General features: G+C 39.8%; 1 protein-coding gene across 2 annotated transcripts in view; it reads right to left on the reverse strand.

The window, feature by feature from the left end:
• Positions 1-23,091, reverse strand: part of TMEM131 (transmembrane protein 131) — a 3,850,119-nt gene that overhangs the window by 696,189 nt on the left and 3,130,839 nt on the right. For both annotated transcript variants that reach the window (XM_044072169.1, XM_044072168.1), the window contains exons 26-27: positions 5,672-5,823; positions 2,365-2,507 (exon numbers count right to left, since the gene is read on the reverse strand). In XM_044072169.1, coding sequence (XP_043928104.1) covers positions 2,365-2,507; positions 5,672-5,823 — 295 coding nt within the window. The remainder of the gene's footprint in view (positions 1-2,364; positions 2,508-5,671; positions 5,824-23,091) is intronic.

The raw sequence follows: 23,091 nt of genomic DNA on the forward strand, positions 1-23,091 counted from the left end.
CCTAGTCAGTTGACCAGATGAGGTCATTCTGCCAGTCCTCTTGGAAATTATATTTTAGATATTACAAAGAGAAATCTCAGAGTACTGAGTATTCTGTTTGGAAAGCCTGACTAGAAAGACCCTCACCCACAGCATCTTGCACTGCAGTAGTAAGCAACTTAACTAGGGAACAGTAATTCTTTTATATTCAGTCAGGAATATAGTGAAGCTTAGTTTAGATACTGTTTTTCTTTCTCCGAGTCTGTCCATCAATGTTCTTTTCAATATTTTCTGTGATTTGAACTCTGTGGTTTACTGTGAAGATACATTCCGTATTTTCATGTACTTTTACTATTTATTATTAAATATATTTAAAACTTTTACTGTGGCTGGTCCTTGTAGAAAGTAACTAACCTTTGACAGTACTTATATTTATTTGGTGACACTGTGTGGGGCAATCCAGAAGGCCTAGCCATCTTGGTGAACTACTACCATTTGTATTAGCATTAATATTACACAATATAATTGGATACCCTTTGTAAGAGCCTTACAGTAACTGACTGGTGGGAGTGAATCGACCTTATAGTCTGGGCAAAGCTGTTAGAGCGGGTAATTTGTGCCAGCCTTTCCCAAGTGTGTGTGTGAAAATTAAATCTTAAAGAGTGTGTGTGTCAGCTACTTGGGGCAGGGACATAAAGCACTGGAAAGCACTGGGTTTACAGACAGGGTGCTGGAGTACTTGGTTTGGACACTTGGCTATGGACCTAACCCTACAGCTGTACCAGTGGGCAGTCTTACTGGGGACCTGGATGGAGGGAGACAAAGATACATCCAGACACTGCACTGAGTGAGTTCCGTGTGTGCTCTTAAGGGAAAATGGACTTGATGCAGAGAGGTCTGCATCTGGACATACTGAGTGTATCCATTTGTTTTCCAAGTGTACATCCCACTCAAGTGTTATTGGTGAGGATTCAGGCTCCTTGATTACTGACCCAGCGTGGGGACGACACATATTGGTAGCAGTGATGGGCATCACAGCATCTAATAAGGATCTATCCCTTGCTGGATTGCCCATATGGAAAACATTGTCCATTTACATCGTAGGCCTTCCTAACAGTGGGTTTTAGGCTACTGTAAGGATTTGGATTACCACCAGCTGTGTACTCTGGGTTCCCAGATATTAATGTTACTGAAGAAACCATGCAGTTAGTTTGAGGAACTGAATGCTCAAGATAGGTGGGGCAGCAGATCTGAGTGAGGTTCAAGGAGAAGCTTCTCTATCAGCAAATGGCATAGCAGAGATAACCATAACTTCTTAGGTAGAAAAGGGCACTGTGAGAATTTTGGCCCTTCTCAGCTTGGCTTTCTGTACAAAAATTTCTTGATCAACAGAAATGGGGAAGACATACAGTAGTCCCATGAGCCATGGATGAACAGCATCTCATGGCGTCAATCCTCTGTCGAAGGATTACAAAAACTACTGTTGTATTTGATGTTAGTCACTGGTGAAAATACACAGCAAGGCTCTCAACAATGGCTGACAATCATGGAGGCCTTTGTCCAACTAAAGGATGACTCGTTCTCCACAAGAGAGTTGGGCTTGTCCCAAGGATGTAGATTACTATCAGAAAGTAAAGACAACTTATGGTCCATTGTTAAAGCCTCACCCCTTATTTGTTTATACACCACATTACTGACTGGTCTGAATGGATGCAACAGCACCATAAGGAAGAGCCTGCAGTGAAAGGAAGACTGCCCTCATATCCACGGCACATGTATGTCAAGAGGGCTCTTGGTCGGTCAATGTCCCCTGGACCATTTGTCCTAAGCAATGCCCCCCCAACTCAGTGCCAAGACATTTGTGGCAGCTATGTCAGTAGGGAGGGGGGAGGAAAATGGACTGAGAAAGGTTGTTTTCATCTAACGGCCACTGGAGGTGCAGATGGCATGCTTCAAAAAGATGGATGACTTGGAGCAAGAAGATCTGATGTTTGGGACCACAGAACCATTAGTATCACCTTAACTCTCACAAAATACCTGCTAAAAGGAACTAGATGAACAGCTGATGTCATGAGTATTACTGAGGATCATGGCTGCAGCAGGGGATGAATGAAACACTGGAACTCAAACTGGTGGCTAAATTCTTAGTAGTTCTATAAATTCTGTTTTAATGCTTTGTAAAAAAATGCAGTAGTAAGTAAATAAATAAAAAGACAGTGGATCACATTGTTCTCTATTCTTCAGAACCGTGTGCTACTTTTGATGCAGGAAAATTTTGCAAACTCAGATTTAGGACATTAAGCATACATTTATCAAGACCAGTACTAACTCTTCTACCAAAGAATAAACAAGTCATACCAATTCAGATCAAAATGCAGTACTTACTGTCTGAACAGTCTCTAAGAGATGCTTCTGTAATTTTAAATCTTAGAAAATTCCCTGGACCCACAGGCTTTCCCCCAACTTTCAGACTTTCTGTTGTTCCTTGGCCTTGTACCAATATGGCATCCATTACTGTAAGATTATTCCTGAAAGTGAGCATATGACACATCACTGCACCACAGAAGTAACCAACTGTAAAAAAGGAGAAAATGTCAAAAAGCAGTACTGCTGTTGATAATTAAAAGTTAGAGTGCATGGAGCTACAGCAATGAGTAGATATTGGTCCCTTATTTAAGTGCATGGCAAGCTGTGCGTACACCTCACTCTCAGTTTCAAACAAGACTTGCAACCTTAAAATATCCAGGACACACTCTTGGACAGTAATCGTGGACTACATACATTACTCCCAATGATATATAAATGCGATCTGACAAAGAGACCCATCACATCTGTCTGGCAATCTTTTCTGTTATTTTACGCAGTTTCAACACCTGGGCTTCAGTGGAGAGTAGGTAGTTCACACTTCTTTTGCTTCCAATTCCACAAAAAAAGTACCTGCTACTATCAAATGTGATTGAGTAACCTACAGGCCACACCCTTTGTTACATGTAAAATGACTACATCTTTTCTTTGAAGATGCCCTATGATCATTATAGCAAGTTCAGCTCATAGCCGGCCTTAGGCATAGGCCAACTAGGTGGCCGCCTAGGGTGCCGCTGTAGCAGGGGCACTTTTCCAGTATTTATCTGGTGTAGGGAGACCAGGATGGGGGCACCGGTTGGTGTTGTAGGGGGCGCATGGAGCCCTTTTGCCTAGGGCACCAGTTGACCTAAGGCCGCTCCTGGTTCAGCTAATATTCTAAACTGCATCACACTTACAACCCAACTCAAAAGTATAATATAATGGACTAGTGGGATGAATGTTACTTATGTAACTGGTGATTTGATTATTTATGAACATGCACAAAAAAAGTTTGTTGACTTAGATATGTGATCAAATGTATTTACTGTTAAATGCAACTCTGAGTTCCTGAATACTAATAATATAAACTATAATTTATTTTGTAACTGTCAGAAAACATTATTTGCATGACAGAGTTGTGTCTTACATACAGAAAATTAGAAAAATATTGGCCTGCTCTATTGAGCAATGGGATAAAGCCTTGACTGTGATCCATGCAACTAATATTTGATTATTGGCTTCTGCTATTGGATGAGCAAAGCAGGAAGGAGGAGTGAAGGGGTGTGGCCCACTTGCCTCCCTTGATGGGTGGGGAGGGAAGCACTCACTCAGGAACACAGTGAGGCATGCTAGATCCCTGACAGAGACCAAACAAACCACAACTTTTGCTTTGGGAGGAGGAATAAGGCTGCCTAAGGAGGATATGTCCCTTGCAAAAGTAAGGAACATCCTTTGCTGCAGTCCACCGCATCTCCTCTCCCTGATGATTCAACAAGTGTGACCAGTGAGATGGGGTTATTCCAAAAAAAAAAAATCTTGAACCACCCTTAATAATTGTCTATATGATGATCCCTGCCCAGTTGACTGTTATTCTGCTGAGGGAAAGAAATGGGTCAAATGGCCCAGAGGGTACAGCAGACAGTGGAGGCAACAAATTAACAAAAAATAATTAATTCATTCTTTTTTTCAATAATCTGGTTAATCTAGTTCAGAGCTGTGGAAGACACGGAGCCTATACTACTACTCAGTGCAGTACAAGGGACAGAAATTAATCCTGGACAGGTTGCCAGAACATTATCCCATTACAGAATATACACACACACACACACACACACACACACACACACACACACAGACACACAGACACACAGACACACACTTGAAGGCTGTTAGATCAGCGGTGCCAGTTATTAACCCAGAAATATCTTTGCTGCCATCTATGGTTACAGCTGTGGTATCTGTCATATATAAAAGTAAGCCTGTTGACAGAAATCCTAAGAGATCATACAATTTCTCATACTTACTTTATTATTTTTTTTCTTAGCTCCGTTAGGTGCAAACCCAATAAGCTAGAGTTAACTTACTGTGGTACCACTTGGGAAACAGTAATCACAGTACAAATGCTCAAGGCATAAAGTGACTTTTGGCAAATTTACATAAATTACCACAGCAGATGCTTGAAATGTAGCTTATCAAAAAATTAATTCATTAAAGAGTCTTTAACATACATACACAGCTGGCTTACTCCTCACTGCATCTTTAATGTGTGTGATTTTTTTTTTTCTCTTTTCAGTTTTTGTAGTTCTGTTTATAAAATCAGTTACAGCATAGACTTCTTGAGGTTTCCGTATTTTTGAAGCCAAGCTGTGAAGTATGACTCATTAGATGACAACAACCCAAAATTCCCTGAAAGCAGTTTTCTAAAGGAAATGCCTCTGGATACCGAGGAAACAAACTAAAAAAAAACTGCCAGAGGAGGAAGAAGAGATGCCTTGTACCTCAAACACCTTTCATGAAGTGGATCTTCGTCTTCACATATGTATATTACTCCTTCATGACTATGGCAGTTTTAGATATGTATCAACACTTATGGTTTTTTTTTTTTGCTTTTCTCTCAGTTGCTACCACCTGACTGCACTTATCCTCCAACCCCAAGTAACTCATCTGCTTCTTTTTGGTGATCTCAGATATACAGCTTCACCAGGCAGGTCTGTACCTCAACTTCTGACAGATCCAAGCCTTGTGGTTACAGGTATGAGGCAGTTAGTTATTGCACCAAGCTTGCCCTTTTACATGGCAAGAACATGGATACCTGTTAACTCACTCAACCTCATTTATACTGGTGCTATATCTTTCGATGACCCAGGCTTTCACAAAGGGCTACTTAGATGATAAAGAATCACATTCCTTCACCTCCACATTAGAACATGAGGGCAAGCAAACAGGCACATCATCATATACTGCCTGGATGACCTTTCTGGTGGCCCATGTCACTTGATGGAGAGAGCTACTTTATGTACTAGTAAGTCAGCATTTTTATACTGCGTTTTTAGTGTTTCTGACAACCTAATACAGGAATTCACAAGCTGTTTGACTCTCTTCTTCAAAGCAGGGACAAATCTTAAAAAAACAACCTTGAAAGATTCACAACCTGTAAAGGAAACCCACTCATCTAGTGGTCGACATTACAAAAAATGGGATACAAATGTGACATTAATCTTCAGGAAGAGCATCATTCACTTATTCTGAATATTCTTCAGACCTGAAGTATATGTCGACATTGTTATATATCATCACAAATTATTCATTGTGTTAAAGAAAACAAAAATATGCAAAGTATATGACATACCTTATAATGATTAAAGATGTTTCAGTTTCATTGTGAAATGGAGTGAATCTAATTTTTACAGATCTTCTTTCCCCAGGTTTGAGAATGACATTTAAAACTGAATGTCGTGTAAGACCTTCTGTAAATCCTGAACGTATTTTAGCTGCCTGTGTCTGACAGAAAACAAAACAGAGTAAAGACCTGAGCCAGACATTTTTACATTTTCACAATTAATTCAGCAGTACAGTTAACAACTAGGGCTATGTGTGATTTCATACAAAAGTTAAGATGAACATGCTTTACAGCTTTAACATTTGCAAGCAGTAGTCCTATTGTAGCAACTATCCTTATTATTTACTTAGACCATTACATTATCTTACTACTCATTCAGGCCTTTGCTTATACCTTTGACTGACAAATCACAGGAAATATCAATTCATTAATGGGCCAAATAAACTCTCTTCCTTTTGTGCATACTTAGGTCATGGTTTAAAACTCAATAAAAGGCACATGTTGGCCACTGCTTATATATGACCTCATACTACAAGATACGTTTGTCAGAAAAGTGGAAATCTGTGTGCAAACCTAGACAGATCAAGCAAGTCCTACATTCTACTAAGGTAATCCTATGCAGTTAACATTTTTACTGAAATTCAAAAACTTACATCAAACAAAAATTGCATATATTAATTACCCTCTTCTCCCTAAGAAAACTATATCACCCAAAACTGGCTAAATAGGACACTGATGTTGTGGGACGGTTTCAGACAGATAGCACTCAAACATATATCAGAGCATAAACTAATAACAAACAACCCAAGTAAACGTTCCTATTTTTTACAATAATGGAGCATACTCCTTGACCATACTCTGCAATAAGAAACGCAGGACGGACACAAGGGGAGGAAGATGTAAGAGAAGCCAGAAATAGGTAAAAATATTTCTTTTCTATAGTTTTTATACCCAGTTAAAGTTAAATGTGTAGGGACATGAATACTACTTTATAAAAAGGAATATTATAAACAGAATTGTAGAAATATACCACTTATTTTACATAGTTTGTATTTTGTAAGTTAAATTTTATTTTATCTGTGATGTACTAAAGAAGCTTAATGACCACTTTCAATAACGGTCACCATTGTGTTGTATAAATATAAACACTAAAGGAAAAAGAAAAATACTTACAAGTTAGCGATGAACATCAAATGTTTTAAGAAAGCTCAGTAGCAATGTAAATAGACTTGATTTTTAATGTTAATTGTTTTTGAAATGTTAATTATTTTTGAAATTTCATTGGTGGCTGTGTCATGTGATATTTTATATAAAAATGGTGACTTTTTAATGCAATGTTTGAATACTGAAGAAGGGTTATTTCCCGAAAACTTTATTATTTTTTGTTAATAAAGTGAGCGTTTTTCTACTCATTCGTCTTTATTGCTGAGTTACGGTCATAACGTCTGATAGAATCGACTACAGGTGATCTGTTTTCGTTTGTGTTATACTATATTTAAAACCCATTTGTCCTGGGTAATAAGTTGCCAGTTTTAGGGAGGTGCCTTGTTGCCTCCAGATTTGGAGGTGGAGGCACCCCATTGTTTTGTTCTAAAAGTTCCTTGTGACTGAAACCTGGAGCCTTTGGAATGTCTTGATTTGACTTGAGCGGCTCTCAAGGGGACTGGAAAGGACCAGTTCTTAGCAGACCAGTGCCTACTAAATCTTGGAGGTTGCACTTGTAAGAAATCTTTCACAGTTTGCATAGATTTAGCTTTATCTTCCATCTTTTTTAACACTTCTTCAGCCTTATTACCAAAGAGACGGCCCTGTTGTAAAGGAGCATCCAACAATTTTGCTTTAACATGGTCAGCCAGAGTTTGCTCTTTGAGCCAAGCATGCCTTCTTAGCAGAGATCCAGTTACAGCAGCCCTGCAAGAGGCCTCCAAGGAATCAAAACAACATTGCAAAGTATGTTTTCCAACTTGTTCAGCTGAATGCAATAAATCCTGCAATTCTTTATTTTCCACACAGTCAGAGATTAACATCATTTTCTGTTTAAGTAGTCCCATGGTATGCTACTGATACTTAAGCATATGAAATTGACAGTTTAAAGCCCTGATTGCCAAGGTTGCAGACGTGTAAACCTTCTTACCCCATCTATCCAGCGCCCTGGAGTCTCTATCAGAAGGGGTAGAATTTTTGGCAGTAGAGGCCTTAATGCCCTTGGGACCCTGAGAAATGGTTTCAGGATCGGCAATAGGGTTTTTGAAAAGGAATTTGTGGGAGTCAGGAACCCTGTAGTATCTGTCTGGCTTACAAGGAGCCGGAGGCAGAGAATCAGGAGTCATACTAGATTCTGAAAATACATCAACAACAACGTCTAGAACAGGAGGTATAACCAAAGGCCTATGCTGAGGAAGAAGAAGAAGAAAAACCCTAAGTCTCTTTTTAGATTCAGAGAAATCCTGACTTTCCCAGTGGAAATGTTCCCTTAAGGCATGTAAAGTTTCACCAAAAGAAAAATCCTCAGGGGGAGAGGCAGAAGGGATTTGATCCACTGCATCAGAGACCTCATAAGTAGGAATAGACGAATCCTGTTCGTCAGAAGAAATAGAATCCTGTTCAGAAGATTCATAATCAATGTCTTGCCTAGGCCTCTTAGAAGGATGGGGTTGGCTACCCCGGCCCTGATCAGAGTAATTAAATCTTCAGCCATTTTGATCATTTGTTTTTTAGGCATAGGGGCCTGCACATGTGGCCCAGGCGGCGGATTTTTAGACATAGATTTAGACACAAGGGGTAAAGGCCTTAGTTTTGAAGATGGCATCGGTCTAATAGACAAATCTGTAGGCCTGAAAACACCCTCAGAAGCCGGTGCCTGCACAGCGGCTCTAGACCCATCTAAGGTAGAGACATCCGCAGGTTCCCATGATTGAAGCATCTTGCGGCATACCGGACTCTGAATGGGTCTCAGTAGAGGCCTGCAAATCAGAAGTAGCGGGTATCAGGCTGCAAAAGCGCCTCACTGAGTACCGGCGAATTGGCGACTGGCTTAGGAGAAGCGTCGTTGTTGGTTTTGGACCTCGACAGTCTGTCTCTGTCTTTTTCTTTGCATTTTTTAGGTATTCCGGTAGTTGGATTGCTAACCGACGACATTTCTGGATAGTTAAATCTTGAGCCAAAATATTTAGAAGCAAAAATATACAGACGTTTAATCATGCGTTGATTAAATAAAGCACAAAACCGACAGCAAGACACGTTGTGGTCAGGGTCTAGGCAAGGAATACAGTACAAATGAAAATCTTTATGAGGTATTTGCTTCCCACAAGTAATGCAATTATTAACTTTTACTGACATTGGTAAGGAGCAAGAAAAAGTTTCCCCAACAGGGTACTTAGCTTTTAGTTGAAGACTTCTGTTCTGAAACTCGAAAATGAAAATTTCTGGAGTCGGCTGACCGGCACTTGTGAACTGCTTCTGCTTCAGGCACCGCGCGGCAAGAAAGACTGATGTAATGGCGTCAGCTGCATGTTTTATACCCCTGACGACCTGACATCATGGAAGAAGGGACAGCAACTGATGCAGGACCCAAGACTTTGTTAATCAGGCTGACTGAGGGCAACCTGCCAGCAAATTACCCAAATGTAATGACTGCAACAGTGAAACATGAATAACATGTACAGGGAAGATCCAACTTTGCATCATCAAAGTGACAAGCATGATGATGCAAAGACACACCATACTGCCCTTCTAAGTCTATGGAGATTCAAAGTTAACAAGGAGGAAATAACAGTAAATTAAACTATATAATATCCAGTAAATTGGATTTGCTCAGTTGGAAGTAACCTTGTCATCGTAGAAGAAAGAGAAATACTGCAGGTATGTGTAAAAAATGGCTGTACATGATCATGAAGTTTCTTTTAAACTGGAAAACCAAGTTATTAGACAGACAAAGATGCAAGCTTAAAACTGAATCTTATTTTAGTATTTCATGGATACTATACAATACCACTGCCTGGAATTCCTCATCTCCAAACTTTCTGTTGTAATTTTGCTCTTGTATATTTTTGTGACCAGGAGTCCTACATGAAAGAATGAAGGGATTAATACGATCAGAATAAAGAAAAAGGCCTTGTATGCAAAGTTAGTGGAGCTGGGGAAAGGATGGAGGTGGCCAGTTCTGCCAAATAATACCCATCAGGCCAGCAAGGCAGTAGCTGTAGCAGTTACTGAAGCAAAGATCTAGATAAAAGTGAGATCCGGACAAGCCATAGACAATGATTTCAGATGGTATCAAAGATATTCTGTCAACTCATTTGCTGACTTTGGGGTGGGGGTGCAGGACAATGCCCAGGATATTAAAAGCAAGTGTGGAGAAATGCTGATGACTGAAGACCACTGCTGAGAGGTGATCACAATCAATATGTCCTTTTACTTGAAGACTACTGGAAACATCTGGAAAAGGGATTGGGTACATTACTGTATATGAAATTACTACAGTAACAAAACAGTTCCTTGGTGACAAGGCTGTGGGTGTAGATGACATACACTCGTGAATAAGATGCCTTTTCAGTGTCGCACAGAAGGCAGGAATAGTATCACCTAACTGAAAGGTGGTGGTTTTAGTCCACATTTTCAAAGGAGTAGTAGCACATTGGTAGAGTTTCATTTTAAATGCTCTGTATTCTGTTGCTATTTTAAGTTCAGAATTCTAAACTTGAACATTATATTTATACTGATAACAGTACAAAAAAAGAAGTTATGCACTTAATATAATGTTTCATCATTGTTGACCATTTTCATTCTTCCTCCACACATGGGTTTGGATCCGATCCTCGGATCCGACCCGGCTGTTACTAGAGCGCGTGGCCACCAAAAAGCTCTTGAGCTCCTCCCTACCTATAATGCACCAATCTCTAACATATGTCAGACCTTGTTTGCTGGTTGACATAAAATAAGTAATATTAATATAATATTCCTGACAGAAGCAGCTATTATCTGGAGCTCAACATCAGACACAGTGGTGTCCTTATAATCTCTCATTCTCCCAGAAGTCCACAATGAAAAAGGATTGGGGCTGGTGGGCGGGAGTTAAGTAAGAATGAAAATGGACAACAAAGATGGAACATTATGGCAAATACATAACTTCTTTAGCTGATAATGTCAATTTTTATTCTATCCTCAACAAGTGGGACAGATTCCCCAGCTACCTAAATTCTAGGGTGGACTCTAAGGAAGGATATTCCTGAGCACAGTTGAGCCAAAGGCTGCTGTTCTCCTTGAGACCAGATCTAGTTTGCAGTGATGAATAAAGGTATGAAGATTATCCCGAGTTGCAGCTGTACATATGTTGTCCATGGAAGCCCTAGATAGGAACACTGAAGAAGTTGCCATGGACCTAGTTGAATGAGTTCTTAGAAGTTTTGTTAAGGATAAATCCAAATTGTTGTTTATAAAAGATATGCAATCTGCTAGCCATCTGGCTAAAGTTACCTTTGTAACTGATTTTCCCAATTTAGAATCTGCAAAAGACCCACATAATTGCTCTAATTTCTTTCTTTCTGTGCAGGTAAAAATGTAACTGTCTGCGGACATCAAATAAATGTCTGTGGACATCAAATAAATGTAACATAAATTCACAGTTGTTTGCAAACTTAGGAAAGAAAACTGGTAGACTAATGGAATGGTTAATATTGGATTCTGACACTACCTTAGGAAGGAAAGAAGCATTGGTATGTAATGTTCCTCTATCCTTACGAAAAATCAAGTAGGGAGGTTTTGAGGACAATTCTTGAAGTTCTGAAATTCTTCTAGAAGAGGTAATGGCCACTAAAAAGATAGTTTTCCAGGTCAGGAATTTAAGATGATACTTAGCTGCTGGTTCAAAGGGAGAATAAATTAAAGCCTGCAGCACCAGATTTAAATCTCAAGGTGGAGTAGGATTTTTATATGGTGGTCTTGGCAGGAGAATGCCTCTCAATAAGGCTTTAAAGAGCTTAAATGAAGCCATGGAAAAAGTCACAAATCCAACACGAAAAATTAGAGATTACTACTAAATGAACTAACTGCTGATGCGCTAGTTTCCACATTAAAGATTGTTGGTAAAAATTCAAGAACACTTTGTATAGGAGCTGAGAAGGGGTCAATGTGTTTCTACTGTGCCCAAAAAATGAACTTTTTCTGTGTACGTCTGCAAAGGTTTCTTGCAGAAGTCTTATGGGAAGATAAAAGACTGACAGACAGGGGAAGAGAGCATCAGTTGTCTGGCTATTAAAGGAATAGGAGAAACCATGCTGTTAGCTTGAGGTTTAAGATATCCAGATGAATCATGCCTGTAGGGTGAGAAAGAAGATCTGGAATTGGATCCAGAATCCAAAATGTGTAAAGTAGATGAGGCCAAAGGAAGGGGAACCACAGCTGCCAAGGCCAGTAACATGCAATGAGTATGACTCTGCCCTTCAACCTGTCAGCTTTCTGCTGAAATCTGGGGAATCAAGGGAGTCGGGGGGGTATGCATAAAGGAGACCAGGGGGCCAATCATGGAGTAGAACATCCTTCGTGAATTCCCCCGGAGGGGGGAGATCAGGGCAAAGAAGCTGTTGCATTTATTGTTTAGGGGAGAAGCAAAAAGATCACAGCAAGGCTGGCCCCATTGACAAAAAAATCATTTCTGTCACGTTCATGTTGAGAGACCACTTGTGAGGTAGTAGAATGGACCTGCTCAATTTGTCTACTATCACTCTGGACTTCCCCATAATGTGCATTTCTATCAGAAAGCAGTTGGATGAGATTGCCCATTGCCGCACTGTGAGGGCTTCTCGACACAAGGAGTAAGACATGGTTCCTCCTTGTTTGTTGATGTAGCAAACTACTGACATATTGTCTGTTTGAATCGCAGCTGTCCCGAAAGGGAGCGAGTCTTGGAAGGCTTGCAATGCTAAGACCACTGCTCTCAATTCCAGGGCATGGATATGGGTATTGGCCTCTTCAGGAGACCAGTGCCTTTGAACTGTTTTCTTCAGAAGTATCCCCCCCAATCTGAGATGCATCCATGGCCACTATGGCCTTGGGTTGAGGGAGAATGGAAGGATGACCTTGTACAACCTGATCTGATTGAATCCACCACCAAAGGTATTTCTTGTATGGCTGAGTGATTCTTATTTGGGCTGACATTCAATGATAAGGAATCAACCACTGTGTCACTAGCATCCACTGAAGAATTCTCATATGAAATCTTGCTAGGGAAACTAAAACTATGGCAGCTGACATTGCCCCAAAGCTTGAAGATCAACCAGGATGAAATTTTGGTACTGTGAACTATTTTCATGATCTGGAATCTGATAGCTTGCACTCTTGCTAGAAGATGCGAAGCTGTCACTGATACCGTGTTGATCTCCTCCTCCCATAAATTCCAATGTTTGAGTTGGTTATAACTGACATTTGTTATAATTCATGGATATCCCAAGATGAGAATAAGTCTGGAGTATGTAATCTCTTGCTCTTATCAGATACCTGGTCAGGGAGGTAATGAGCCAGTCTTCTAAGTATGGAAACACTCAGAATCCCTAGAGTCTCAAGTGAGCTGCTACCACTACCATGCACTTGATGAACACCCTGGGGGCTTGGTGAGGCCAAAACGCAGTGCTCTGAACTGATACCGACTAGTTCCTAGCTGGAAGCATAAATACCTTTTGGACTGTCTGTTCATTTTTATGTGCTAGTACACATTCTGAAGGTCTGTTGAGCACATCTAGTTGTCTTTGCCCAAAAAAGGGCAGACTGGATTGAACTGTGACCATCTGAAACTTTGTGCGTCAAACTTGACTTGTTTAACTCACTGAGATCCAAAAATCAGTCTCTAGTTCCGTTTTCCTTGGCAATTGGTGGGAACTCTAGGATGACTCTTTTTTTTTCTAGTGCTGCTACTTTCCTCTGACTGGGTGGAAAATTAGGAAATGTGTATACAGGTGGAGGTGGTAGGGAAAGGGGAATTATATAAGCTCTGGAAATAATCTTCTGCACCCATGTATCTTTTGTTATCGTTAGCCAGGCTCTGTAGTGCAGGGACAGTTGAACTCCAATTGCCTCTAGAGGGGGAAAACTGGGCTCCTTTCAGGAGTGGTGACAGGGCTATGTTTGAAACGATCCCTGGTCCCTTGATTCTGCAGCCCTTCTCTGCTGCGTGGGTGGTGTTGTCCATTTGAGTTCCACCCTCTGCCCCTGGGGGAAATATCTCCATTCCTGAACCCCATTTTTCGACAACCCTATTGATTCCTAGAAAAGTATTTGGGGGGGGGGGTCAAGAACATATGTCCACTGCAGAAAGAGTCTTTTCATCTTTTTCACACCTGGAGAGTCTGCCCTTCACTTTTGGCCCAAACAACAAACTGACGTCAAAAAATGCATTGATGAATGAAGACTTGAAGGGCTCCATGAAATCACACAAGCACATCCAAGCATGCCTCCTGAGAGAAATGTCTGAATCTGCTACCCTTGAGGCACCTTCAGCTGCATGCGATATAAGCCTCATGGATGAATTTGAAATAAATTGAAGGGTAGCCAACTCTAAAGCCACAGAGGATTCAGCCTCACCAATAGTGGTCCCGGCAAGGGATTCTGAAAGTTCCTTAATCAAGTCCCTTTGTAATCTTGTAAAGTGTGCCAAATGGCTCAGCGACTGAAGGGCAAAGGTCACTGAAGCATACACATGCTTCCCAAATCTGTCCGATGCCCTAGACTCCCTGTTAGGGAGATGGACAGATGAACTCTGATCAGCAAGTTCCTTCTTGGTGGCTACCACCACAAGCATCGAATCTATGGACACCCCCGTACTACAGAATTCCTTACCTGCCAGTGGAGCCAGAATCCAAACTGGTCTCTTGGGGATTGGCTCAACAGAGTCAGGTTCCTTCCACGCCCACTTAGAGATCAAGTCAATGAACTTATCAGTGGGCAGAGTAACCCAGGAGGTAGACAGGCCAGCTCCATACGCTTCCAGGAATACTGACTCCTCTGCAGAAGGATTATCAGAGGACCTTCCATTCTCTGTTTAAGGATCTCAAGAATGTCTCCAAATGAGACGACTTCATGAGGTGATCGTAGGGACTCCTCCCCTTCATCGAAATCAGAAACCTCAGTGACCGACTCCTGAGGGGAGTACAAGTGCATCCTTTTACACTTCCTCTTCCTAAGGATTTCCTCAGTTGGATGCTCCGGTGTAGTATCGGAAGTCAGAGTGAAACCCTGATGGGTGGTCTAGAGACATTGAACTAGCTGTCCCTGTGGCATAAAACGATAGGATCCAAGGCGCAGACACATGTGGGATCCAGAAGGAATATCCGAGGGGGTAGGATTTGGCTGCTCTGCTGGAGCAGGGAAAACCCTCTCACCACCTCAAAGGCAGAGCACTGTGGTTCATAGGTGTTTACTAGGTTAATGACCACAAGGGCCTTTTTAAGCCTTGCCATGCATCCCAAATCTCTGATACCCTTGATAAGTGTAAGCATGGGCCTGGGAGATGAACCATTTACAGGTTACCGGTTTGCATCAGAGACATAGGTGCCAAACCAGGGATGAATTTCTGGTTTCCCATCCAATTGTCCAAGCATCACTTAAATTGGATTCGGGAGTAACTCTGCTTTACATGGATGGGGAGCCCGTTTCATAGATGGGTAGTCTCTGGGATACATACCTCTCTCTCCAGCAGGTCCTATTTATATCACAGGCAAGGTTTAAGTCTTTAGAACAAATAATTCTGGTACTGTTTGTTTTGTGGATATGCAGGAGGTCCATCAGTGTGGGGTCTGACAATGCCCTGCATGCCAGGCATAGATCTCCCCTCAAAGGTCTGTAGGAGACAGAATACAGGGATAGGGCCTTGAGGTGGGTCTGCATAAGGCATATTACTTATGCACTGTATTCTTTTAGTGAGGAACCTCTGTGGAAGTTCCAGTTGTTGAATATTCTCTGGGGAGAAAGAAGACAAAGGAGCTGAGAAGTTGGGCTTCTGGCCCAAAAGCAATCGACCTGAGGCAGAAAGCAGTGCTGAAGCTCCGATGGGTAGAGACAGCTCCAAAAACTTTGGGGTTATCTCCAGTACCTCAGACCCTGCAGGACCGCTCTGGCTTAGAGTCATCTGGCTCCGGAAAGTCGGAGCCAATGCACTCAGAGAGATCTCTGGATTCCAACCAGATGGACCTGAAAGACTCAGACCCAAGGGCTCTGAAATGATGGGTCGGATCAGAGGAGGAGTTATCGGTGAGGTGACAAAAGGACAGACTTCTTGACCTATAGGGGTAGGAGCCAGGATAACTCCTATCTGAATCTGCACCATGAGGAATCTTATCATTCTGTCCACACTGGCTTTGGTTAAAACTCCTGGAAGACTGGCATGATGCCAATGATGGGGATTTTGAATGTCGGGGTCCCAGAAACGGAGATGGAAATCTAGACAGTACTAGGCCTACAGTAGGAGAGTACCTAGTCCTAGGTAAATGAGTCGGATCCAAGGTGCTCTGAGTTGAAGGAGTAGTTGTTGGATCTGGCACCAAAATTTTTGAGGCAGTCTTTGGATTGGGCTTCTTTTTCTTGGGAGGCTCAGAAGAAGAAGTTGAAAGATCCTGACGGTTTGGAAGATTTTAAATAGTCTCCTTAGATTTGGATTTGGAGGGTTGAGCTCCAATAATCACTTCAGAAAAGAGTGTTGGAAGTAAGCCTATCAGTATGAGTTTATTTTTATGGTCAGCAATAGCTCATGGATTAAAATTTTTGCATATGATGCGCTCAACCTTTAGGTGATAAGGGCCTAGACAGTATATGCACAGAAAATGTTCATCCAATAAATGCAACTTGTGCCCAGATTTTTCAAGTTTTGAACACCAATGGGCTTTTTCTGACGAGTCATAAGAAACTACAGAGAAGAAAAGTAACAAGTTTTTTTTTTTTTTTTTGAGAGAGATAGGATACCAACAATGGGATAAAGATTACAGAACATATAAGAAGGAAAGGTAAATACAAACTTTGGTAAAAATAATTACAACTAGTGTAATAGAAAAAAGGGGGGAAATATCTTGAAATATTAGAATTATTAAATAGATTCAAAGAAACTTATCTCTGAACAACTCACCAGCTGAAATGCTGATTATATCTTATTTGTAAGACAGCAAACAAGATCTGGGGTATGTTATGGGTTGGTGCATTATGTGAAGGGAGGAGCTCGAGAACATTTTGGTGCCCACAACTATAGTAATGACAATGTCACATCCAAGGATCGGATCCGAACCCTTATGTTGAGGACAGAATGAAAATTGACAATATCAGTTCTTCTGTTAAAATTTGCTCCATCTCTGTGGTTGACTGGAATAGGTGCTCTGAAGGGAATCAGGTTTCATACTTTGATAAGCACATTTATTCACTTTCCAAGAATAACCTTGTGGTTTAACAATAAGCTGTCATGGAAAACGAGTTATTGGTGAAGTGTTTTTTACAGTAATCCTAGTTTATTTACCTTAAGCAAAAACTGTGTTTCCTCAAGTTTACATGATTCAGTGTGTTATATACATGATGATTAAGTTATTCCTCCTGAAAATTTTAGTTCTGATAATTAAGTTATTTAAGTCTGGAACACCCTGAATGAACATTTCTTTAAATTTACAGAAGGAGAGAGAAAGAGATTTTTTAAAAATGCCTCTTTATGAATATTATGCTTAAAATTGTGCTGTTCTTAAGTGTTTTAATTGTGTTTTACAAGCAATGTACTTGGTTGATCACTCTGGTGAAATATGGCATCCTTACCCACAGACTGTGCAAGAAGTGTATGTTAAGCAAGGTGATGGAGATGTTAAGGGTGGTCTCCCCCTTTTAAATTTTTCCCCATACATATGCTATAGAACCTTGATCCACTGGAACATACCAAATATTTTTAAGCACTGTTGACTGAGAATCTAAGGTGTAAGGCACTTTTCAAGAAAATGCAATATTCTTATTGTCTGGGCTGTAAAATCTTTAGTTTACATCCACAGCCCACCAATATGTATCTTTTTTGAAAAACCAAGTACAGATAACACACAATTTCACAAAACTTGTCACTATCATTTCAAGACTTGAGCACAGCTTGCTATTTCTTCTCAAAATTATATGTAGCTTTAGTATGAAAAAATGCAAACATAAATGGAAGGGTAACCATTTCCAGAAAATATTCTGAACAAGTTTTGGAAACTTTAGTCTCTCATTGTTTGCAGAAAGATCCTATGTTGAAATAATTTCTGACATCTTCCGATTGATGGGAGAGCCTGAGAACAAGTTGCAGCCAATTCCACAAACCTCAAAATTTCTTCTAACGAGCTACAACTCCACTACCAGACTTGCTCTCAAACAAAGATGCAGTTGTGGTAACTTTAATAGCCCAACCAAAGGGGCTTCACGCAAGGTTTCTGGTTTCCTGACAAAAGAGATTTTACTGAAGATTCCTCTTTGTTCTGAAAGAAACATTACAAAAGATGAGGGCCAATTTTAGATCACTCCTTTTTAAAGAGACACAACCAATATAACAATATCATTTGGGTTTGTTCCACTCAGTGGTTTGTCGACAGCCTGGAAATATTTCTGACATTCTTGAAGTTTCTGACTATAAACTGCAAATAAATGTACTGTGTGCCACTGAGCAGAAGACTTTCCTGGCAGCAGTTCTGGAGTTTTCCATTCAGTAGGCCTTTCTGTTTCAACTGAGGCTCTCCAAAATAACACCATTTAGTGACATCTGCCAAACAATGTTAGCAAAGGATTTTCTGAAACGTGGACAGACTTTAACCAAAGTTCTCACAGTTTTCAGTGCCGGGCTGTACAAAATGAACTGAAAGTATTACTTTCGCAGCCTTTGGGATCAGATATCGGATCTGCTGGATCTTTGTCTAACCGAGATCCTAGTCTTGAGAAAGACACTCAACTGGTGGCTGGACATGCACATTTCACACTTTGGAAAATCCTTCACATCAGAGTTATCATTCAAAAGAATACTATGGAAAAAGAGCAGACAGCTTTTAAGTTTTCTTGAAGTGCTGCAAACTGAAGTATAGTCCTATGCAGAAGTTGTTACAGCTACAAGCAATGGATGATCATGGATCCGAAAGAAAAATAATTAAAATGTGAGTGGAAAATAAAGGAACAGGTCTGTCCCTTAATGTAAAGGGTATAAAGACTGCTTTAAGGTGGTAAACTGTAGTTAAATTGCTTGAAAAATGAATGGGTGAAAGTATGTGCAGCCAAGTTTGTAAAGGAATTAGGAAGAAAATGCCAATAATATGACTGAGCAGGAAACTTTTATTGTCATCAGGAACTGAGAAATGTTCAACAATGGCTTGTTTATTAGATATGATTCAGACAAAGTAGTAATTAATATGACAGTGGTCAGCCATTTGTGTGTTGTTTTAAAATGAAAAGGAGAAACATATAGGAAATGCATCACTTCTGTTCTTGTAACAACCACTTTTTGTGTACTGACCATAAAAATACCATAGGAGGTAAACCTCAAATTATGGGGTTTGTAAAGTCTAGGATGGAACTGGTTACAGATTATACAAAGTTTTTGCAGAAATGGCAAAGGGTTACAATTACCTGTTGTGAATGAAAGGTACAAGGAAGGTTATGGGTATGGCAGAATATGTGCTAGTATGTTACGATTTATTTCGAAAAGCAGAAGCTGAGATAAACTAAACTGGGTCTTTGTCCCTAGTTAACACTTATTACTAAAGGCAATAACAATTCAGATGATCCACAGTGCTGGCTCCAATAAAGGCTGTCCCTCCTCTGTTCCCCTTTTCAGAAGAACCGGTAGTTTCAAAAACACCCACAAATAAACGCCACCTTAGAGTTCACAGTAAAAGGCGATTTATTATATAAAAACACAAAGTAGAGTATAACAACACATCAGAGAACTGGATTAAGTGCTTTCATCTCCCCTCAGGAGACTTCATCAGACTCAACCTCAAAAATGCTTGCCCAATTTAAATAGTCCTCAGACATACCTCATTGGTTATCCATTTAAGTGTTAACTGTTAAAGTGCATGGTGCATTAAACAGTAATTTCCATTCACAGTATAAATACACATTGAAAACTATACAATTCATAATAAAACTTCCTAATTTAAAAACATATCATACTGGACAATGTAGTGGTAAAACAATGTAGTAGTAAAAATGTATAATAAAAAATACATAGTAAAAAAAAATGCTTTGAAGGGTGTAATAATTATTACATAAACTTATAAATGCATAAATTACTTCACCACACAGTGTGACAGTAGCAGCTAAATACTATCATTTAGACTACCTAAATATAAATATACACATAAATTTGTCACATCAAATACTGTGTAGCCATTAAAATAAAAATGGTACTACCAATACTGTATTTTATATTTTGTATAACTGTATTGTATAATATGTATTTTATAAGTGTATTTTATAAATCTGATCTTTTGGGGATGGATGCTAACAGTTTGAGGGCTGGGGTAATTGAGATGTGGTCATTTAACCTTGGGGTATTGCATGCATCCAACCTCAGTTGCCATATCATTTCTCTAATCTAGTCTCCTAATCTCCCCCCCTCTCACTATGCTTCACTTCTTCCAACACACAAAATTTATAGTCAGCCTTTTCACAAGTTAAAAGGTGTCTATACAAAGCATACGTGTTCGTATATGCGTGGTCTTACGTTGCACTCAGTTTTCCCTGTGTAGTATGTCCAGCACACAGTACAATAAGCAAGATATACTACCCCTTTGGTGTAACAACTGGACTATGTCCTACCTTTAAGCTTATAAGAAATGCTGGGTATACTTAAATCTTTTGATCCTGCTATAAAGGGGCATTGGGAACAGCTACCACACTTGAAGGTACCAAGTTTAGGACTTGCCCCCTCTCTCTAGTATCTCCCTTTTTCTTCTCTAATCTTCTTCTTTCGGCTTTTCCCAGTTAGGGGTCGCCATAGCAGATCACTGTCCGCTCATGATTGGCAGTGGAGTTTTACGGTGTCGAGTTGCCAGCCCGGTGCCCAACCTTCCACAGAAGGCACACACATGCACACACTCACATCTAAAGCCAATTTAGAGTGTCCAATCCACCTACAGCATGTCTTTAGGATGTGGGAGGAAACCGGAGCACCCGGTGGAAACCCACGCGACCACAGGGAGGACATGCAGACTCCGCACAGAAGGCAGCCCAGCCGAGAATCGAACCAGAGAACCTCTTGCTGTTAGGTGTCAACGCTAACCGCTACACCACCGTGGCCACCCGCTTTTTCTTCTCTAATATATCCTTTAAATTGTAGTTCCTCTTGTAACTATAACTAAGTGGTCTCTGGAAAAAAATCTACCTTACTACGCATTCTTCTGAACATGTCCCATGTGTTATTAATACATTTTTAACCCACACTATATTAGAATGGTGTGTTAGAATCAAGTATGGTGACTGTGATGCAATTGACTCAGCACCACTGGATTCTTTCTAACACCAACTACTTCTCCACTAGAAAGGGAGGGTAAATAGATAGTCCCCCATCCTTGTGCAACAAAACTTTTAATGGGATTAATTAGACTATCTGGATACCCCCTCTCCACAATGTGTGAACATAGTTAATTTCATTAAAAAAATCTGTTTTATTAGATGTCAACCTTGCTCTTCTAACCATCTGTCCTTTCACAATGTTACACTTAAGGAAATATGGGTGGTCACTGTCATAGTGCAAATAAGAATTGGAAACACTCTTTTCTGTAAATACCAGACCTATATGTATTGTTAATATAATCCTTGGTTAACTTAACATCTACATAGGGGGTCTCATTCAACCCTATTTCATGGGTGAATTGTAGACATTCTGTTGTGTGGTTCAAATAATCCATGAAAACAGGAATTAAATCACTAGATCATTTCCATAAAATAAATATGTCATTCAGGAACCAGTAATAGCTAAGGATGTGTTTGTTATACTGAGATGTAAACACAAAATGTTTTTTCCAGTATAGCATAATAATATTTGCATAGGTGGGGGCACAGGAAGACCCTATGGCAATCCCATCTACTTGATGGTACAATTCCCCTTGGAAATAAATGTAATTGTATTTTAGTACCATCTCCATATTCTCCAATACTAGCCTTAAGTCATCTGGTGATAAAAAAACAAATTCAACCAACATCTTCTCAAACCACTCTAGTCCTATCTTATGGGGTATCACAGAAAACAAGTCTTTAACATCAATAGTTAAGAATATAATATTTAATTGTATTCCATAGTGATACTGTACTGAACAAAAAACTGTGCCTAAGGGATTGAGACTTAACAGATTTCCTAATAATACTGTTAAAGAATCTGAATTTTTTAAAACTGTGATGGGTATCTTAAATGATTGTGCTATTTTAAATTTGAAAGCCATGGTGCAAAATAATGATGTATTAATGGGAAAATGTAAAAAAAACTATTAATGTGTTAAACAAGGAAATAAGTGATGATTTACTGTTTAATGTTATGGAATATAAAAATGATTATTTAAGGGTGTTGCAAGCTGTGGACAAACTTATGGTAAAGAAATAAAAAAGGAAGGTCTCTAAGTTAGAAAAAGACCTACAGGAGTATGAACATGGTAGAGCTTACTGTTGTGAGACTAATACTTATCTTATGGGCAATAGGAGTTCCTTTCCTGGGTAAAAATGAGAAACCTAATTACCCATTTTGGAAAGAGAAAGACTTAGTAACTCATCAAGACAATTACATGAGGGGGAGGGGGAATGACATACACACCAACAATAATGTCACTTATGCCCATACTGGTTATGAGGAAGTTAACAATAGACAGGGAAGCCCTTTAGAGTTGGAGGGGCCCAGGAGATTGTATAGAATATGGAATTTACCCCACCAACTATCCTATGCAGAGGTGACGGGGAACTATTATCCGCACCAGTATGGGAAACCACAGCAAAGGATGTAGTTACTTATGTTCTCCACTTACTATCCCAGTAGTCGTTTAAGGAAGTCCATCCAGGGATGAATTTGATTTAGCTTTGGATTTAACCATTGAGAGTAACATTGTGAGTTTAATGCTGGGAATAATATTGTTTACACACAGAATAATTTTAATATATATATAATTACACAGATTTAGTGATTGATGAAAGTTATTTTTCACTTTTTTAAAAGGATTTACATTTGTGCCAGTTAAGAAGCCAAGACTGGAAGATATAATCTTGGATAAAAAATTATTTACAAGGAAACTAAATTTGGAAAACCTATTTTAAGATGCTCCTACTACCACTAAGGGTACCAAGTTGACCAAGAGGAGTATCTTTAACCCACCATTGCAACAAGATTTACAAAATTTTGAGATGTGTGTAACCAGTCAAATTAAGAACGGGTATGGAAAAAATATGCATGATCATTTCTAATCCTTCTCCAAAAG

The sequence above is a fragment of the Protopterus annectens genome, chromosome 5.part0 (assembly GCF_019279795.1).
Source record: "Protopterus annectens isolate FY-2018-M chromosome 5.part0, PAN1.0, whole genome shotgun sequence".
Classification (NCBI taxonomy): domain Eukaryota; kingdom Metazoa; phylum Chordata; order Ceratodontiformes; family Protopteridae; genus Protopterus; species Protopterus annectens.